The following is a 21,653-nucleotide window of genomic DNA, read 5'->3' on the forward strand; positions in this document are numbered from 1 at the left end:
TGCCTCGCATCCCTTCTGGTTGTCTCCATCGCCAGATGCATAGCCAGATGTAGCAACACATGTAGACAGGCACTATAACGGTCATATATTCTTTATCCTCCAGGAAGGATGATTAGTCTTGCTGCTGTTGTTACTGCTTAGAAATTGGTGGCTAAGGTGGGTACGCCAGAATGAAGCCCCAAAACCAAGAACCCTCCAAACTGCAAGACAGACATGCTAACCTTTGTGCCGGGTGTGTCCTATTGGTATCTGAAGTGCGCTTTCAAACTTCTGCTGTCTGTCAAAACAATCAAGTGGACCTGGAATGCTAAAACAAGAAGCGTCACAGGTGGTGGTGAATTGGTGCTGAGAAGTTCACTCCAAGGTCAGTCCGCCGAGCGAGCATCTAAAAGTGATGTGCGTCTCCTTTGTGATGTTCCGTATACCTTCTGGGCTATGTTGTTTGTTTCATCACGATCCTCATCACTAATTCATACACACATTGTACGACCTTCATCTATCATCCACAGCCCAAGTGTGAAAACACCTCCGGCTAACTGCATACAATAGCTGAAGCTGTAGCCAGGCCTCTTCCTGTTTTCTTTTTTTTTTTTTAATTGGAGCCTTCTTTTATTAATCCCAAAAAGAGAGTTACTTACAGTCATATATTCTTTATCCTCTGCCAAGAACAACAGATATTTGCATTGTACTGGTGAGCTGAGGGGAGTTGACCTCTCAATGAGCAGTCCTCTTATACTGCCCCCCGGTGGCCAAGGCGTATATACAGTGCTGACAAATCGTTTTGATTTGAAGTAATCCAGTAGTTGCACTGTTTGTTTTTTTAATGGAACGCTCCGATTCATCTGACCCATCTCCATCCACGCAGGCGTCCCATGAGCGTTATTTTGTGGTTTTCGTGCGGTCAGCTCATCGGTGAGTTTCCACTCGTCCTTTCTTGCTCACTTGCCCGTCTGCCGTGTAATTGAGGCGCTCCCCGCTGTCTCAATAGTGCGACGCGGCACCCAGCCTCGTTTATCATCCCGTAATTGCGACGTGCAGAAAGCCGGTCAGTCATCAAGGCTCCAAATGATGAATGCGATGACTCATGGGAGACTATTAGCGCACGTGAGAGGGAAAATATATATTTTTTGCGCACGTTACTACAACCTGAATCTGATTTTGATTCAAACCGAGCTGTTTTAAATGCGTGCGCATAGACGAGCAAGCAATGAGCACGTTCATCCAAAAGTGACATTGAGCGAGCATTGTCATCTATGTGTGTGTGCGTCCCTTAGGCTGGCGCTCGCTGCCTAACTGTTCCTCGGATGTCATCGGACATCGAGTCACCCTTTTCCACGCTCGCTCTACTGAGTGACTCGCCCGCCTCCATCCGTCCAATCAGTTCATTCACTTTGTTCTCCCTTTGTGCTCTTCAGTGGTTTGTGAGGCCTGTGCTGGCTTCTTACCACATTCTAAAGATCTGCATGCGAGGGTCATTGAGGTCTTGAGAATGCTGAGGGAGAATCCAGTTCATAGAGTTCCTTACATCAGTTTTTGCTAGCTATTGCGGTGTGTGTGTTTGTGTGTGTGTGTGTGTGCCCTCACTAAGGCCAGCAGTTAACATCAAAATATCCCCCTGAAGAGTCTCCCAAACATGGCATCATGAATTTTTCAACGCTGACATCCGCCATCTGCACCAAGGCCAAAACACACACATACACACACCACATGTGCCATGCATGTTCTGGGTATGATTCCTCACACGCATCTGCTCTGTTTCCTGCTCTTTCTCATCCTCTCTCTGTGCACCTGCTTGTAAGAAGCCCTGCTGCTCCAATATTACACTTACATAATGCATTCATTCTCTGGGTGTCTTCAAATTGACAAAAAGGCAGCCTGATAAATGTCATTCCTAGACTGAAACTTCCAAAGCAAGCTAAAACCAAAATCCAGGCCTCCATGTCAACTTATGATAACCTACATAAATGTGTGTGTGTAGCTCCCTCACAAGCAGCGAGTCCATTCTTTGCACCCTGCCTCACTTCTAATTAGTCGCACAACTGCCTTGTGCCAAGTTGGCTCAGAACTACTTTGCGTACTCCAGCTCGGGTGCCCTGCCTCACACGTACAATTACTCATACACGTAATTCACACGTAGGCGCTACACACGACACATAACGGGATATCATTGATATATATGTTCTCACACCCTCATTTGCATACTCTACATGCATGAATACAAATATACATTTCAGCATTAGGCTTCAAAATGGCTGGCTAAATTAAATATTACACACTTGCTAGACAATCACAGGAAACTAACCGTTGCTAGCGTGCCACCCGCGTTTATTAGTCATCTCGGGCTAAAATGATGACTTGAGTGAGCTACTTGCCGCCGCCTCACCACTCATCTTTCTTTACATCCTCGCGTGTCAGGGCAGGACAGTGAGTGATGTCGACGCCATTGTGCCGGCTCGCCTCATTTCCCCGACTGTCGGATCTTGTTAAAGCTCATTAATAGCGCGACGAGTCACTGTCACTTCTTTTGACTCACATGAGGACATCAGACAAAATCTCATTCCATTACCTTTTGATGTTTTGTTAGCACTAGCCTTGGTGCTAATAGCATTATTTAGACTCCTATAAAAGCACTTGAAAACAACAAGAGCTTTTATTTCTTCATCACTCAGTGAATTTCATCTAATGAGAATCCATTAGCCTAATGCTAATGGTTATTAGCATAGCTGTTACGGTAATGATTTCAAGGAACTAACACCAACGGTGAAGCAACACATAAGAGCATACAACAGAAGAGAATTAAAACTTAGTCTATTCATCCAAACCATATCATTTTGTCGAACGTAATTCAACTAGCTAACTACTAGCATACAATACGAAACGACATTGACAGGCGAACGGAAACTAGGATAGAATGTCAGCCAAACATTATTTATTCCAGATGATGCCTCGTATCAAAGCAGCAATGGCATTAATAATAAATCCAGTAAATACATCAGCACATGAACATCATAGGAGTAAAACAATGTGAAAATATGTCAATGTCAAACACACACACACACACACACACACACACGAGCGACACAGTTCTTTCCTGCTGCTGGGGAGCAGGAAATAAGTTGGATGCAGCTAATTCTGGCATGCGGTCCCTGCACATGTCCCACATATATAGTGTCAAAACATCACACAAAGGAAACAACACCCAAAGCAAACACACACACACATCGTTAAATGTTTGCGCTGCAAGGTTGCAAGATCATATTTGCTTGCTGGCATGAAAGGAAAGGCAACACCCCTCTCCCGCCTTCATTCAGGACATTCCAGTGTGGACAATTGTGGGTTAAATAACAAACGTTATGAGCCAGACCCTGAAAACCTGTTTATGAATTCATCTTGTTTTCCTGCCAAACCTGTCCTATTTACCAGAAGAAAAAAACACACACCTGTTTTCTTATTTTTGTGCTTTGTGTATAACAGCCCAAGTTGTCACAAAATGGCACCCAACAGACCCCACAAAAATTACCATATGGTGTTTGGGTTCGAGTTATAACCTCAGATGCGAACTAGCAACCCCTGCAGGTATGGAGGCTTATATTGGAGAGTTTCTCCAGACTTTCGATCCTTCCATCCACTGGATCAATTTTGCATTGGTCGACTGATTGTTGGAGTTAAATGCTGTAATCTAATTCTATTGATCACCAATCAAAAAGCCATTTGTTGACAAATGACTTTTTGATCGCAATTTGTTGGATTCTATGGATGTTTGATAATTGTGCTGTTTATGGTAAACCACAAAAATCCTTTTTAATTTTCTTACTGATGTCATGAACTATAAATATTCATGTATATTCCTAATGTCAGTGAAATATACAGCATGTGTAGAAAGTATTATGCTGTAAATTTTACCTTGAAAATCTTGTTAATAAACTTTGACTCATTCAATTAAGATTTTTAATGAGCTTGTAGCAAACAAATGAATGGTGCAACATCCTTCAAGAAATTCTCATAATAAATTATGATAAATAATGATATACATTGTTATATAATAATTGAATTAATACTCAAGCCTCGGATTTGAATGGAGTTTTTTTTCTTCCTCCCTTTTCTCGGCGTGTTATCTTCAATCTAGCCCATATAAAACAAACCGGCAAGGTGTGTTTGCCTACTGGCTCTTTATGTGTGTTCTTTAGGGGTTGAAATTAACGCTGGAATTTAGTGAGCGTTTACGTAGCGTGACTGACAGCCCACCGTGAGCGTGCGTGTGGTTTGTGCATGTGTGCGTGCGCGCGCACGAGCAGAATAATTGGAACTTCAATGCCCACAATCCCCACAAGACTCCTCAGCCCCCCCCCTCCTCTTGCGCTCCCAGCCATCTCCTCGCTCCCATTGGCCAGCGTCTACTATGACGTCGGAACCCAACGTGGGGTTCTCGCGAAGACTATTGGCTCAGCTTTGTCCAATTGGCGAGCGAGGAGGAACTCCCGGCCAGCTGGGTTTTTAAGGTGGAACGAGGAGATGGCGGCAGCCGAAATTGAGACGTAAATGCATCTTCCCGCGCTTTTCCGAGCTTGTTGTTACTGAACCAGGAAATGGAAGGCAGCGCGGCGCTCTTCACGACAGGTGACTTACTCTAAATGTCATCTTTTCTCATGAATATAAGTGAATATATAGTTATTTACATTCGTGAATATCCGAGGGATATAAGCCACACCTTCAAACAAAGCACGCTGCTTAATATTGAACTTGACCACGCTCAAACATTAAATACGGTTTATTTTTTACTAACCAAATAATTGTGCTTACAAATAACTAAAAGTTGTTTTTCAAGTTTAAGATAAACATTGCTATCATGTTCGGGTCATATTTGAGCGACAACTGCGAACACACGAGTGTACGTAATCACCCACCATTTGTTTCGAGTGCTTTCATGGCAGTCTATTTTTTTGTTTTTAATCGTCTCTCTGGCCAAAACGGTGCTCATTAAAGTCATGCTCTTAAAGTAAAACAATTCTATGGTCTTAAAGTAAAACAATTCTATCTAAAAATCATCTTTCCCCATTGAACTGAATGGAAATGCCATTAATTCGTCCCAGCAAAAACATAGTCATGACATAACAAAATTGAATGTAAAAGAAATCTCTTTTGTGTAAGGGTGGATGTTTTTGTATTGTGTTTGAATTACATTCCACCGTATTGTTGTGTAGAACCATGGGAACTGTTATTTTGTTCGTTGTCTGTTATCTGGTAGGGAAGTCCGTTTGCAAGCTCAATACAATTTCTATACAAAGTAAAACAGATTGAGGTGAAATTATGGGTTTATTCTCAATGATATCAGCGGCAAATCTCGTATCAGTTTTTTCCTGGGGGCAATAGACGTTGCATTTTGAAATACTGAGGTCACAATTCTCCTCAAATTATTATTTGTGCTTCAGTAAGGCTTCCCGTCTTGAAAGGCATTGAATTCATGAATACCAAATCAAAACCTTTGCTGGTATGAAAATGTCCTCCAGAAGTCTTGAAAATGTTAAAGCATGATGAATATAAGATTTGCTATGAGACAAGAAGTTTAACTTTAATGGAAGGGCGTTCCCCAGAAGTAGTTTGTTTCTGTCCCACATTGTATAGTTTTGTATGTGGCCATAATTAACACTTGTGGACTACCCTCTGGCTGACCCGCTTGTTATCAAACGCCTTACTGGAAACCCTGCACCCACATGCCAAGACGGGCTGCATCCAATTCACCAGTGCGGGATTAATGGCTGTTTGATCAAGTTCAAAGGCGGAGCTGCCCCGGATAAAGTCATTATGAAGCACTCCAAAAGACGTCTGGGCCAGGCCGGTGCTCTCAACATGGAAAGACTTTAAATAACGCAACTTAGCCTGTAAATAACATGTGCAAAGGAGGTAACGGCCGAGACAGAAACAGAAAGGCAGATGTGTCCTCGCGTGGGATGTTTTTGTGGACTGTTGTGTTAATGGCCTTCATGTTTGAGGTTGTGATTTTTAAAATAACATGTGGGCGCAAGGCTTTGTCACGTTGTTTTCTTTCTTGTCAATATTTTCGTAAACAGATGCGGCTAAAAAAGGGAGTTTGCGCCGTTGTGGGAGAAAACACAGCCGACTCATTCCCTTTAAATGTAGAAGCTAGCTAGCGGGAGATGAACTTCCAAGACTTTGACTCTCGATCATGTGACCATGTGTGACATTCATCCCGAAATAAAAATTACACTTGTGGATTATTTTTGGCAGTCCCGACATATAAATTTAGACTGGCCCGATGGGGCCAACATCTAAAGTTGGGTAGCGGCCCATCAGAGCGGCGTCATGGCCGCCGGCCATCGGGCCGCTATTAATGTCGAATCCATTTTTTTTTTCCCCCCTAATTTTTGTTCCAGAACTAACAGTTTGACACAAATTCAATTAATTTCTATAAAAATGAAGATTCCAATTGTCTAGAGTGTCATTTTTCAGTGCAGTGTAAATATTTCATGTATGTCACTACACATTGTAAAAACCGGGGCGGCGTGGTGTTATCTCCTTGAAAAACGGCGTGAGTAATAATATTGCGCCGGTGTGTGCGCTCACAGATAGCTGTCACGAATCACTGTATGAATGTCGGCGCGTTTGTTTGGGAATCTCAATGTCTTATCGGTCTTTGTGCATGACTGATTGCTCTCTCTCTTTATGTGTGTGTGTGAGACCATAACTGAGAAGCGAGCCATGTCGCTCTCTCGCTCTCTCTCTCTCTCGCTCTCCTTCTATCTGCTCCGTTCCACCTTAAGAGCAGCTTTAGCAGCCTGTCCTGTTTGTGTTGAAGCCAACAGGCACAATATATTACAGTCTAGGGCTTGCTGCTGAAAAGCCTGCTGGATCCTCCACTGACCTGCTCTTCTTTCCTGTTTTCCTCTCGTTCTTTTTTTTTTTTTTTTTTTTTACTTCCCATCATATTTAAAAAAACCAAAGCTCACTCACTCTCTGTCCTCCTCATCCCTCCTCTTCCATTCTGCAGCAGCGTGTCACAGAGGAGGAAGCCCAAGCTAGAAGAGGGAGACCATCCATCTGTGTGTTTATGTTTCTGTCAGTGGACGGCCGGGTGAAGAAGGGCCACCGAGAGACGTGAGGAACAAGAGGAGGGGGGGAGACGACCACGAAAAAGAAGAGAAGGAGAGAGGATGTAATTGTCACGTTTGGATCTTGAGTGATCGCAGCAGGAGGACGACTTGATAAGAGGAGAGCGTGGAAACTAAGTCTTGTGTGTTCTCATGACAGTGTTGGATACGACCGCATTGGATTGACTTTGCAAAAAGACGACAAAGAAGTGGACTTTGTGAACCAGTGGAGGGCAGAGGAGTGGAGGGCCAGGGGACTAACCTGGCCATCAAACGGACTGGAAGCCTCTCCTCTCCTGGGATCATGTACCCTCAGGGCAGGCATCCGGTAAGTTTTTTGTCTTTAAAAAAAAAAATTCAAATTTTGCGTCATACAGTCTTGGAAGTAAGTGTACGTGCTCGGTGTGTACTTTGTCCGTTCAAAGGCTTACTTAACCAGCAGCTAAATTCCTACGTATCCATTGTCACTTGTATAAAAAGCCTGCTGCGCCTTCGGTGACGTTAATGTGGCTGCCAGTCATGCAAAGTGAAATAAAGGTTAAATATGCAGAGAGTAGTAATAATAATAATTAAAAAAAAAAAATAGCTAGAGGGTGAATGACAGCTTTGGCTCAGTGTGGTATTTTTTTTTTCTTCTCCAGGCTTGCTTGCTATAATCAGATTTATTTGTCATTCTCCATGTCTGTGCTACAAATAGGTCAGCGGCCACTTTGCTGTGAGCCTGCAGACTGACTTACACACAAACACACACGCACACACACACACTTATGCATAACTATCACACAGAATTATGAATGACATTTCACAAGAGTCAGGCATGAGGAATCAATTATGTGTGCGCAGAGAATGCTAATAAGACTTAAAGAGGGAGGAACTGAAGAAGAAGTAACAAAGGCACAAAGTATAAGATGGGCAAGAAAAAAAAAAAGGAATGTTTTGAAAATGAAAATAAATGAGAGAAGGGCGAGTGGGAGCGAGCCTCCTCCGCTCTCCCAAATGACTTTGCGATAAAGTTACAGTCCAACAGGTCGACGGCCAAAATGTAACTCGCTTCCACTCGCGCACCATCTCTCCGTGACCCCCCCCAACACACACACACACACACCACCACAGCCCCTCCGCCGGCACATTTATTTATTTCTGGTACGGCAATGAAATGTGATCCATCCAAACACGCAGGGCGCTTTCACGTGTTTTGTGTCGACAGCTACACAAAGAGAGCACAAGTTGTGAATAACAGCAAGTTTAAAAAAAAAAAAAAGTATTTATTTTACATTACGCATGCCGAAAAAACCCACTGTGATATTATTCCGAACACGACTGCAGTTCATCCTGTTTCTTGTTTAGGCAATCTTCCTTTCCAAGTGCAGCTGGAATATTCATTTCCTGTTGTTCCGTCTCATGCAAATGCACTAAGTGCACGTCGAACGCTGCCCAAGTAGAAGAGCGAGCAAAAAGTTTATCAAAAAGCAAATATTGTTAGTCACTGTGGCTTCTGATTGACCGGCGATTCAATTGATTGTAACGTTAACCTTGGTGTGAAACAACAGAGGGCTGTTTTTCCAAGTAGACGCGTCCTTGCATGAAAATGTCCGACTTCCCGTCGGCCAGAGTGAACGTGACTTTTCCTTTCTGGGTCCCTGCGGAAGGAAATTTCTTTTCTAGATGAAATGGCAAAAGGCGAGATTCTTCTATTCAGACAAGTCGCTGGATATCGAAACCGTGTTAGATGGTATTTGCAAGCCTGTAATTGATTCCACTGGATGTTTGTGTGTCCACGTGAGCATCTTTCATGTTTTATGTGTGCATTTGCACCTCGGTGTCTGACGTGTTGAATGGCATTTGGAACCCTGTAATTGATTCCACTGGATGTTTGTGTGTCCACGTGAGCGTCTTTTCATGTTTTTATGTGTGCGTTTACCTTCTGTCCTTACATCCCCATGAAAGCGTCGAGGCACGTTTCTGATGTCAGAAGAGGTGCTGGCTGGTGTGTCATCACAATAAATGGAGTCTCGGTCCGACTTTAATTACCGAGTAGATTTGCTCGTGGCAAGGGGAAAAAAACATTTGCCATTAATGAGGACCAGGCATTTGTGAATGTGTGTGTAATAGAAGTGAGTTTTGCATTTTGTGCGGCTTTCTCTTTTTGTAACGATAACCATAGAACAGGAAAGTGATCTTATTACCATATGCAAGAGGGGCTAGTTTCCCGATTTATTAGGAGCAACCCTAATACAGTGATGTGTGTGTAATGAGTATTACGTTGACTGTCTTCATGTGTTCCAGCACCATTTGTGTTAAATTGTCTTGTGGCTAAAGCCAGGTCACTCGTAAGTTGACTTTTGACCTTGACAATTTGTCGTAATGGCTATCCTGCTATTCTCAGCAAACACTTTGCCAACCCAGCGACATTCAATCTAAAAGTTGTTGCACCGCCAGGTTGTTGAGCCGCCAATCTTCAAATACCTTTCCAAACTCACCCACTGTGTTTGCACATAACGCAATGTGAATCGTCGTGAGGAAACCGTTTCTCATATCCGTCCTCCGGTCCTAATCACGAGGGGCGCCAACACTTGGCATTTCTCATCTCTTCATGTGTCTTTTGCTTCTAAATATTTCATCACGCGATGATTATTTCATGCTCTATCCGAATGCGCCTCTGCTTGTCTCCGAGACGTCCTCATACAAAATGAAGAGCGAGGCGTAAAGAACGATAGCGTCGAAAAGAGAAGATGCCTTCTTGCACAGGCATGCCCGCGAACACACGCGTGTTGGTTGCTGGAGCGCACCGGAGGCGAAACGGCGGGCGGGAGAGGAGGAAGACGGGCAGACGGATCGAAATATTTCTTACCCAATCGCTCGCAGATGAGCATCTGTTCCGCACTTGAGCTGATTTGAGCCCAAGTGAGGGACACTAAGAAAACCTCAAGACGACAATTTGTGCTGACGTCAGCTGCAGTGTCACTTTATTGCTGCCCGACCCAACTCAGTAAAATTTCCATCGGCAGCGTGACGCGCCTTTATTAATCTTGTTGTTTTGCCTTTGCATGACTCGGCCATTTTGAATCAGTCCAATATAGAGCCGCTAAGATGACAGGTGATGGCCATGGCGACGGACGGACGGCCTCCACCATCCCGTTATGCGATCGAGTCAAAACAGACGTCCTTCCCCCCTCCTCTTGTTTACCTCCCTCCCTCTCTCCCTCTACTCGCCATAGATAATCCTCCCTAATTCTCTGCTTTGCGTGTGCCAAGCTCGTCCAAATTGTGATTGACTGCTGTCCCACATGGCGTGTGTGTCTGTGTGTGTGTGTTAACCCCCCCGCCTCTTCGTTCACATCTACCTTCGAGATTAACAGGATCAGTTTGTGGTATCTGATTCCCTACAACGGCTGCATCTCACACACACACACACCGTCTGTACAAAAATACAGGAGGCGAGAGGCTGTTTTTCGGCCCTTGGTGACAGCCTATGGAACCCCCAAACAGTCTGCGTGGCCATCTGGCACAACACGGGACTGAGCGCGCTCAACTTCAACAACAAATGTTTGCTATGGCCTACATACGCCGCCATTATTTGTAAATATTGGACCTTTTCATCTCAGTTTTGCCGAAATGACCTGCTACGAGAATCCCTCTGTCATCATCTCGCTCTCGTATGATGTACTTTGTGTCCGTCTCGACTTCCTCGCCGCTCCGCCTCGTCTCGGCTCACTTTAGCTCAGCTCGACGGATTAATTACTGAGGGAAGCCCGCACATCTCTGACCTCCGCCGTCGAACTAATTGAAATCTAATTGAATTGCGCTTGTCTAGACTAATGAAGCTCGCCACTGAAACCGCTAAACTTTTTGTTTTGGCTAACGACCTAATCGCCATAAGGTCATCGTAAACGCATTGTGCCGATAGCTTCGACTAAAAAAAAAAAAAAAATTGTACTTGGTCTGAATGATGAATTCGTTCTAATTCCCGACATCCTCAGTTGTTCCTCCACACTCGTGACAAACATGGAGGACGACAACTGGTCCCCCGAGAGTTGTTTTGTTCTGTTGCTTTTTGTTTAGCTTTTAGCAGGTGCCTTGATTTCTCCCTGCGATATTCTAATGACGTTTCCTCCCGTCGCAGCTCTTTGTAGGCTAGAATACATTAGCGCGCCGCGCAAGAAAGCGGGGAGGATGCTAATGCAGAAGAGCAGGAGGAGGGAGGGAGAGTCATTAGCGGAGGACACTGCTTTATGATGTGTGGAAAGAGGAAGTGACCTTTCCTCACTTTCATCTTGGCGCTCTCACACATACACCAATGCCAGAGGGCACGGGCCATGCATGCACGCACACACTGCTATATGTTATATTCCGTTTCATGGCATCAAGTGACACACATACACAGCTGAACGTCTGTCTTTTATCACGTCTTCACGTCTGTCCTTTCTCTCCTGCCAAGGTCCCCTTGCAACCTGGCCAGTCTTTCAAGTTCACCGTCCTGGAAACTCTGGACCGCATCAAGGAGGAATTCCAGTTCCTCCAGGCCCAGTATCACAGGTAGGCATGTGGACGATAAAAAAACTTACAGTACATCTGTCAGGTATAATCAATCAAACAATCAAAATAAAAAAAAAATTTAAGACGGGAATAGGTCAATTATCCACCCCGCCACCAATTTTTGCTTTTTTAACGCATGGCAGCAATTTTTTTTTTCTGTTTGACTGTCTCCTGCAAATGTTGCTAACCACCTCATTTGCATATCCTTGTGTGTCCTTGTGCAGCCTCAAGCTGGAGTGTGAGAAGCTGGCCAGCGAGAAGACAGAGATGCAGCGGCACTACATCATGGTGAGTTTAAGTCACGTTGTTAGTTTCACTGTTTTTTTCAGTCAATCAGTATTCTTTGCTTCACGGTTCCTACAGTTGTAAATTGGTGAATTAACTTTTAAACCAGTGCGGAGAATCCAAATCAAAAGTTCCAAATCCATTTGTTAGTTGAGAAAGACTGTCAGAAATCAAACGTGTGACATCATGGTGTAAATATTGCCCATCCAATCTTTTTATGAACATTTAAACAATCGTTTTGTGTTGGGCTAAAAAGGCTCAGATTTGATCAATTGAAACAAGATGGTTATTTCAGTATATTGTGAGATTTATGTTTAATATTGCGCCTTGGGGGTTTTATGTGCGTCGGTGCAATAAAGGTTGGGAAGCACTTGTTTCGGCAATGTAACAAGTGTCCTGTTCGCTCCGCTATGATTATAAATCACTAAAAAGATGATCAATGGTTGTTGGCCTCATGGCACGATCTGAGCTTGCTTTATTCTCGTGGATGCCCCTCGGAATGCACCTTTCAAAGTTCTGTAGTATATTTCTCCGTTTCCACCCTGCAGTCATTTTTTTTTCTCCCCCCCTGTTGTTTTTTTATTTATTTTTTATTTTTTTATTCGTAGTCTCGCAGGCTGAGCTCCTCTTTGTCGGTGTCTATGTGTGACTAAAGGCTCATGTGTATTGTAAGCCTTTGTCTGTGGTACAAAATCCACGCAGAGCTGAGTAGAAATTTGATATGCACCGTCTGCAAAGCTGCTCGCCTTTCATAAACCTGGGAGGGCAGGCCGGATCAGGACTTTAAGCTGGATAGACGCGCAGATGGGAAGGCACGAATTTAAGGATGGAAAGAGATGGTGGGATCAATTTTACAGGCTGAGAAACAAATGATGCAGACAGAAAAAAAAAAAATCAATTTTCTATCGTTAGGGTCATGGAGGAATTGGGATTTCGAGTCGTCAGCTAATCTAATGTAAGTTTTTCCATCATGTACGTGCACTTCCTGTCCATCCAGGTTAGCACGGCCGACACGCCAGGCTCTTTTATTTGCAAAGCGGACTCTCGCCATTGTGCTTCTCAACCAGGGTTCAGAGATGACAGTCAGCGTGAAGAGGAAGAGGAGGCGGAGGCAGTGGAGGGAAATTGAGGCTCAGAGGAAAAGATAGCTTGAGAGAAAAATGGCTCAGTGTCAGGCTGGAGAGAAAAAACGAATTGTGGATTGAAAGACGGATGGGACTGCAGGAAGAAATGGTGAAAGATAGCGACGTGGAAGAGTCTATATGCACAGACACGTAAATAATGTGAAGCAACAACGGACTGGCTGTGCCCACAGAGGAGATAACCCAGAAGGCTATATTTAGCTCGTTAGGCTTGTCATCCACACTGAGGCCCATCCGTGTTTTTGTGTGGTTGGGGTATTGGGTTATTTTTTTTTTTTTTTCTGCTCTGCTCGCCATGCTGCACTGCTCCCACCGTTACTGTTCATCACTTTTTGGATCTCTGTATACCCGGCAGAGGCGCAGGATGACATCAGGCGTTATTCTGTTGCGAAGATGATTTCGAAAATCCGCATGTTTCTCTTTCTCATGCTAATTTGTAGTCTTCCATACATCTTCAAAATACGCTGTTGCCGCAGGGAAAAATAAACTGCTCCGAGTTGTGCATTTTCTTCAATGGCAAATGATGTTTACGAGCGAGAAAGGCTGTCAAGGTCTTTGGAAATACCAATATGCGCCTTTTTGTCCCATTGTGGAATGGAAGTCATCTTTTCCCGGCCAATAGGGGGAGCCGTGGAGCAAGTATCGCTCCAAATAATTGCTCTCGTAAACCAAGACTAAATTCGGAACTGATGATGGTGAAGGCTAGCGTAAAATTGCTTCCCAACAGTTTGGATGAGATTTGTGCGGATTGCATTTGTCTTCCAAGAATGGCGATTTAGGTTCTCAGGATTTAAGAGGGCCAGATGCAAGGGAGGGATTGATGTTTAAGAGCCTTAAAACAGTCTGACCAGTCTTAAAACAAGGCTGGTACAAAGGATTAAAGGGGGGGGGGGGGGGGGGGAACCAGAGGTCTCCCTTCGAGTTCCTCCGTGTAGTGCTCGTGTTGACTCTCGCTGTCTGCTGATGGAGTCCTCAATCGCAGCTCGCTAACCTGACCTCCGGTGCGCTTTCGACCAACCCGCTAATAAATGATTTAACATGCTGTCAGCGTTTGCGAGTGGGCGGCTAGATGAGCGAGACAAGCTCACCCAAGAGACGCCAAAGAACAATGCATTTGCAAAAGCTTTTACACACATGCTTGCCCCCACACACACACATAAATACACACACATATTCACACGTGTTTAAATGGCACTCCCACACACCATGTTTTATGAATCCAGACTTGCACGAGAGGTTTGTGGTGTACCCACATCAACGCCCCTTCAGATAAAACCACCTTAACACTCAGAATGCTCCTTTTAAAGCGCCAGCTTTCCTTGCATAACATAAGTCAGAGTTAAAAGTATTTTTTCTCTTCCAGTTTGCTCCATGAAAATACGAAAAAGAGCAGGCTAATATTGTACTCTATAAAAACACACACGATGAACTCAGAGACACTGACTAAATGAGCTGCAGTGATTTTTTTTTGTTGAAAAATATATGGCCATGAGTACTGCTGTATTGTCTGCCTACATGTGTTGCGCCACCCTTTGTATTCAAATAGTGGTGTCTTAAATGGTTGTAACAACCGTGACACCACTGCTATTCGTAGTTGGTTGTTTGGATGCTAGCATCAAGCTAAGACAGCTGTCATATGGCAAAGCTCCTGTGCAATGATAAATAGGAGGAACACACACACACACACACACCGTTTTGTGTGATCTGTGGGTGGCCACTGTTTGTCGTTCGTGCTTAATGATGTCAGCCAGGTGGTTTATTGACCGTGTGTTATGCGCACACACACACAACACACACGTCAATGGTCTAGATTAACACATACATATTAGTGCTCTTATGCAGTGCAGAGTGCAGCAACTCACCACAGGCATTATATAAAGGAACGTGCTGGGGGATGGTGGCAGTTATGAAGCTATTAAAAAAAAAGCATAGTTGGGCATTGTGATTTTAGCTGCAGTATAATTAGTATTATAAAACCTTTGCAAGTAGTGCACTTACGCAACAATGCTAAGCACTTAGTGGACACTGAAGCTACTTCAATGCATGTGATGTTGTTTGGTTCTTTGCAATCCTGGTTTGAACCCGCTGTAATTTATGCTCATGTGAAAAAAAAATGTATAAATAACATTTGCCGTCACTTTTATTTTCATGAGGGAGCTAATTCTGACTTGATGCAGAGATTTTCTTATCTATTCAATATATTCGATTGTAATCGTTGCAGCTCACCGGCGGCCCTCGTGAGAAAAAAACGGACAAATAGATGAAAGCATGCCTGACAAGATGGCCTGAGTGAGAGTTGAGTGTAGCATAATAGTAGCAGTGAAGAGGCCGACAGAGTAGATGGCCAGAGAATTAATAAGCATAGACAGACAGGAATCGAGTTAAAGAGAGAGGTGGCGGTAATGATGGAAAGGTGAAGGAGAGACTGATGAAAGATGTCACCGAGGTGAAAGAGACTGTACAAAGTGAGACGTCACATGCTTTTTATGTAAGAAAGCTTTTAATAGCTTTGAGTTGTCAGGTTCCATGTGCCGAGTGTGTGTTTCCATACGTGAAAGATGGTTTTTTTTTTCTTCATTTGAGAGCGTGTCTTCGAGTGCGACAGGAAGCGAGCGCTAAGTACGCAACGGCGCTCGGTAAGCAGGAGAGCCGACGTATTCAAAGCTGGGGAAGGAGACAGAAAATTGACAGATGACAAAGACTGAATAAAAAGCTAAAAACAAACGAGGATGATGACTCAACAGAAAAGGAACGAAAGGATAATTGGCAAGAGGGACAGAGAGCCATTGACAGCCATTTGAACAGGGGTGTGTAGACTTTTTATATCCACTGTATATACAATACGGCCAATAACTTGAATAGACAAAACCTGTCTGAGGAGCTGAATGGGAATACGTTTTTTTTTTTTTTAATTTGTATAACTTGGCAAATTATTTGATGAAAAAAGTCTGACGAGTTTGTGTCGTCTTGTGTTTCCGCAGTATTACGAAATGTCCTACGGACTCAACATTGAGATGCACAAACAGGTAAGAGAGATTTTTCTTTTCTTTTCAACACCGTTTGCTTGCTGAACATTGCTACATTTGTGTGTGTGTTTACTGAGTAGGCGAAAGGTGGTACTTTTTTTTATACACTCAAACAAAATGCTTATCTTTTGTGTGGGTTTTTTTTTTTTCCACTCAATGGCTCATACGCCTCCATATTTTATAACGAGGTCAGCAAATTAACCATCACAATAATTTTTTTTCGAAAACCAAATGCAGTCAGTTATAATTAGCGCTGGGTTTTGTTTGAACGCAAACCAACAAAGGTGACCACCTTCAAAACCGCAAACGGGGTTAGCGCAAATCGTGATTGCCGCAGCGGTCTCGCTTGTCGGCGAACGTCAGCGGCGCGCTCTTCAATAATGTTCCACTTTGCTCAACGTTGGAAAAGCAGCTTCCAATGCCGTCAAACGAGTGCTCCCGCAGTCTGCTATTACCCCGTAATCACGCTGTCATTTGTCAGTTACGGTAATTATAGAGCGCCAACGTCTAAACTGACTTTCCGGCGAAATAGTTGCCGCACTTAAACGCAGCAGTTTGTCCGTCACAACGATCAAGGCTGCCTGCCATTTTTGCGCGCCGACCCAAAGATGCGGATCACGTTTGAAAACAGGAAAGCCATTAATTACTTTTTATGACAGATTTGTTGCACAAGTAAAGCAAGACACATGCATAATTCCGGTGACAGATGGATGGGTCGCCTCGATTCCAAAATCTGACACCAGACACGAGTATCGACAGAGAAGCGCAAGGGAAAGGAACTCTCGGGAGAAGAAAACCAACAAGGTCATAACTTTGGATTGGAAAACCACATTTAAAAAAAAAAAAAAAAACCTCACTCGAGGGATTGAAACAGTCGCGTAATGTGTGTTGAGTTCATCTTGTTGCTGAGTTGAGTTATGAGCATTTTTTTTTTTATAAATCTGGCATTGTGTGTTTGTGAGTGGAAAATAAACCTCAGAAAAGCACCGCAGCTCAAAGGAAACATTCATTAGATGAGAACGTTCTTGGAAATGATTCAGTAACCAGCGCTAACACAGCAGTAGAGTAGGAATGATAGCAACCTAGCGAGACTAAGCGGTACAGAAAATGGACGGATGTGTACAAAAAAATAACAGGCCATAAGCGTAAAACAATCAAAGTGCGGCTGACATATTAGCGTAGTAAGCGTCAGAGGACGAAAAAGCAAAACTTTGACGTTACCTCGTATCCGGGGAAATAAACACGGTACTAAAGACGTGGAAAGGATCGAGATAAATTGAAGCGATGAAAGAGGGCTGCGTAAACAGGAAAGATGGAGATTAGGAGGCGATTGATAAAGACCTCTGAGAAGAGATGAAATGAGATGAAGCCAGAAAAGAAAGCAGCGGAGGGTGGAGGAACGGAGGGAGCCCAAAGAGAGACATCAAGGACCCGGGCGGAGGAATAATGAATCATGAATACATTTAATACTATCTGCTCTTATTTCCTCTCCTCCTCCTCCCGCTTAACATCCTGTTATCGCTCTGTCTTCCTCATGCTCATCATCATCATCCTCATGAGCGGCGTGGCCATTGCGTGTCCCGGCATTAATTGAGCCGTAACATCCCCCATCTTTGCTCCCTCAGTGCTCTTCCTCGCCTTCATCTCCTTTTCACAGTAGATTTTAACTATACGAAGGCAGCGGATATATACGCCGCCGCTTCTGCCTGCAGCCATGTGACTCTTCCGACAAGCTTGAACAGAGCCCCCCCCCCCTTCTATACACTTTGAAATTCAAACATGCACTCTATACGGTGGTGGCTCAGCGAGTTGCTCCAATGGCCGGGCCATGCATGTTACGCCCCGAGGAGTGTGGTGAATGCATGAATGAGGCGGAAGGCTTTGCTGGACCAGTCAAGAGTGCTCATAGACTACTGCAGTGCAGTCTTGGAAAAAAAAAAAAAAAAGAACAAGTGGTAAGAGGGAATAAGATATTTCCTCCCTGTCATCAGAAGCTGCCTTTGTGGGGACTTGTGAGTAGGGTGCCCCCGGCTGGCCAGTAGCAGCAACACCCACACGATGGAATTTTGAAAAAAAAAACATTAACCATGCTGTTCCACTCCAGTCCTGCAGGTGGAACTAATGAGCATTATAGAGATCCTATTCCTTCATGACACATTTGATTTAATGTAGATAGTTCCAGCATAATGAAGATGGACTGGTTCTCTGTATGCTTTATAAGTGCAAAGTGTTCGCCGTTCGATTTCATGTCATTTGCTGGTGATTTATCCTCAAAAGTCATCCCTGTTTTCATTTGAATTGCTGAGATCAAACCGTTCTCTCTCTGTCCTTGTAAAACCTTCGCAAATACCCCCCGGGACAATTTAACGGGCAGGAACGTGGTTCACATTACGATGGCGTTGGATCACTTTTGCTTTGCCTGGAAAAAATAACTTCTTACCTGATTATTAATTTTAACCCGTTTATCACCTCCCGAGATACGAAATGAATACAAATGTACTAGAATACGGCAACAAAAGCACAAAGCTCTCCTAAGAACCGGACAGGACAGTCGGGATGCTCCGCAGGCCAGGCCTTTTTCCTCTCCCGAGGACGCACGGAACAGCCGACTGTCCTTCCTTCCTGCTTGCCGCTTTCTGTGTGTGTCTGTGTGTCCCGAGTCACTCAGCCGTGCCTGCAATTTTTTTTTTCCCACCGTCAAGAGTGTGTGTTGAGCAGAATTTGGCTTGCGCTGTGACCTGAATCCTCATCTCATTTGGAGGAGGGAGAACGAGCGAGTGAAAGATAAAAAGAGAGAAAGAGAGAGAGATGCCTTCAATTTCAACTCATCTTTTCATAATAGGATTGGACTCTCTCTTTCTTCCTCAGTCTCACTTCCCGTGTCGTGTGTGGGTCACGTTAGCTCGGGAGCGGTCAGATGACTTCATGCGTCTATTTCTGCCGTTTAGTTGGACTCTTCTCTGATCACTGATGTGTGATGACTCTTTTTGCACATGTTGCCACCACGTCTGTGTGTGTCGAGATGTGTGCAGCTTTGATAGCTCTCTCTCTCTCAGTCCTGTGTGTGCGTGTGTAAAGGAGCTCATTGGTGAATAATGAGACGAAGAGAGATGGAGCAGGATGGAACCCTTTAGAGGTGACACAAATTAACGTAGTAGGCAATCAGCGAAGGAAAAAGGGAAGCGAAAAATGTGATGGAAGAGAAATTAACTGCAGAGAAAGCGGGATTCACGGCGAGCTCGCCTTTTAACATAATGGCTTTGTCACTCTTCTAGAGGAGATTTTCTGTAAGGGGGGGTGCGGGAGTGAGCAGGAGAATAAGTCTCCATTATACTTTGAATATCTAGAATGTAACATTTATTTCAATTCAATTAGATCACTGTCAGAAATTAAACCAACCTAACCAAGGATGATTTCATTTCTTGAGTTATGATTCCCATTTTCCCCGCTGCATTGTGCTGCACGTATACGGGCCCGTCTGTGCAAGCTGGTGAGCTGCCATGGTGCGGCTATGACTAATAGCTGGAGTTATAATACAGCCAGAGAGAGAGAGAAAGGGCGAGAGAGGCTTGTGAGACTGCCACCACCGCTGGAGCACCGCAACATTTGGGTCTCGCACTCACTTTGCCCTAGAAAAATTCCCTGTGTGTACAACTCGTGTGTATTTTTAGAGGTGGCTGTTGTGGGATTCTCATCGTTCTTACGGTCGCACTCAATGTAATGAATGTGTTAGCTTACTTTATGGATGAAGGATCAGGCTAATGCAACCGTTAATATGATGTGTGTCTTTTTCCAAGAGCTGTCATTCAGTAATTATCACGCGGCCATCTCAGAATTGATTTCTCTTTGTCGGCCATTTTGAGGCTAATTTCATAGTCGACAACGCTGTACATTTTCGCAAGCACGTTAATCTTGAGTTGATTTAGAAATTGTTGTCTTCCATTTTAGACAATCCAGCCTTTCGCTTAAGAAATTTAGCGTGTGAGCTGGAGTCTATCCCAACTGATTTGGGGTGAGAGGTGGGCGACATCCTAGATTGGTTCCGAGCCACTTTCAAGGCACGTATCAACGAGCGGAAAATTACTACATTTTTTATTTTGTGTTTGGTTGGATCATGGCAGCTGTATTCAATGACGACACGAAATTCCTCTTCATGGGCGCCAGCGGCTGGCAGAAACGTATATGTGGGGAAAACTTTGCTCATCACACGCTCGACTTCCTTCAAACTCTGCACACTTGCGTGGTGTTGCATCTTTTTCTAAATGTTTCTTTCTCCTGCCTGGTCGGCTGCCTGTCTTCTCGTAGTTCTATGAATCTTGTCTTTTTGTGTACGTGTGTGAGCGCTGGTGGCTTTCATGCTGGGAGGCTTTGCTTGCTCTGCACACATCTCTTTGTACTGGATGTGTGCACTTCTCTGCTCTGTTTGGATTGCTTTTCTGTGTGCGCCCTTCTTGGCTGCGTGTGTGCGTGTGCCTCATTTTGTGTGTTTAGCTGTATTTATACGTGCTGTGTGTGTGTGTCTGATTGTTCGTGCTTTTGGTGTATGTGTGTGCTTTTTTTTTTTTTTTTACTTCCTATTTCCCTTCTTCTCCCCCCATAACAGCAGGGCTATCAATCAGAGGCAAGGGAGGAGGACGAGAAGCTGGCGTCATGCCAGGGAAGACAGGCTGGCACGCTGCCCAGAGGAGGGAGGGAGGAGGAAAAATGAGGCAGGGGAGGAGTGGGGGCAGAAAAGGATGAGAGAGAACGAGAAGGAGGACAAGGAGGGAGAGTGGAGCAAGTCCAAGGAAGCGAGAGAGGAAGAAAGTGGCCGAGAGAGATACAAATGAGCAGAAGGATGAAAGGTGGTGGAGAGGAAAAAGATGATGTCACTGAAGTGCTGCGAGCCTCCAACAGCAATCAGTCTCTGATTAGCGCGTTAGCGGCTACAAATATTGACCTTTTGCAAGCGGGGGGATTACGTAAGAGTCACTGCGTGTTTGTATAGAGATTATTCTCACAACTGTTTAGGGGATATTTACATCATTCGAAAGGGCCGCATTTTATTTTTATTATTTTTTACACGTCGAATGCCTATCAAAAATACCTCTAAAAATACAAATATGATTTCAAAATCCTCACAACGTTCGCCATCAGATACAATAAACACAACTTCGCTCAACATTGTAAAAACACGGATGCAAAGATCTCTTCCGAAGACCTCCACGCTAACCCTTTTTGTGAATTCCTCAGATTGATTTGACATTTTCTGGCATTTATTTGATAGCCCCCCCCCCTTCCAGTGCAAGTAAAAGGTGGCCATTTTGAGCAAGCCTCAGCTCCCGCAGGGTCAACGGTGTTCGCTGCAGCAGTCGATCACAAGGAGGAGAGCGCCTTGTGGCAGAAATAGAAGAGATGTTAGCGATTTTTCAGTCAGCGAGTGGGATGAAACACTCGCCTTTCTTTTCCGATCACATCGGGCGAGTCGACGGGTTGTCCTTGATGGCGGGCCCGAAGCCCGGCGGGCGCCGAGTCGCCGACACGGAACGTTCAAGCTACGTCATTCTCTGCAGCTGTTG

At 44.3% G+C, this 21,653-nt stretch overlaps 1 protein-coding gene and 1 long non-coding RNA gene across 7 annotated transcripts in view; one reads left to right on the forward strand and one right to left on the reverse strand.

Moving 5' to 3' along the window:
• Positions 1–17: 17 nt before the first annotated feature.
• The window catches only part of tle2b (TLE family member 2, transcriptional corepressor b), a 36,966-nt gene continuing 15,330 nt past the window's right edge, over positions 18–21,653 (forward strand). For 2 of the 6 annotated variants that reach the window (XM_088393517.1, XM_088393522.1), the window contains exons 1-6: positions 4,456–4,617; positions 7,007–7,171; positions 7,267–7,434; positions 11,545–11,642; positions 11,867–11,930; positions 16,051–16,095. In XM_088393517.1, the coding sequence (XP_088249643.1) occupies positions 7,411–7,434; positions 11,545–11,642; positions 11,867–11,930; positions 16,051–16,095 (231 nt within the window). In that variant the 5' untranslated portion in view covers positions 4,456–4,617; positions 7,007–7,171; positions 7,267–7,410. Of the gene's footprint in view, positions 157–255; positions 365–4,450; positions 4,618–7,006; positions 7,435–11,544; positions 11,643–11,866; positions 11,931–16,050; positions 16,096–21,653 lie in introns of those variants that run through there. The other 4 variants (XM_088393521.1, XM_088393523.1, XM_088393520.1 and 1 more) reach the window with 4 other exon arrangements.
• Positions 8,032–9,990, reverse strand: LOC148388638 (uncharacterized). The gene is made up of 3 exons (XR_015862179.1): positions 9,028–9,990; positions 8,405–8,746; positions 8,032–8,313 (listed from the first exon to the last, which is right to left on the reverse strand). It is a non-coding gene; the product is annotated as an uncharacterized LOC148388638 (long non-coding RNA).

This window comes from Syngnathus floridae, chromosome 13, assembly GCF_059516105.1.
Source record: "Syngnathus floridae isolate MCC-2025c chromosome 13, RoL_Sflo_1.0, whole genome shotgun sequence".
Classification (NCBI taxonomy): domain Eukaryota; kingdom Metazoa; phylum Chordata; class Actinopteri; order Syngnathiformes; family Syngnathidae; genus Syngnathus; species Syngnathus floridae.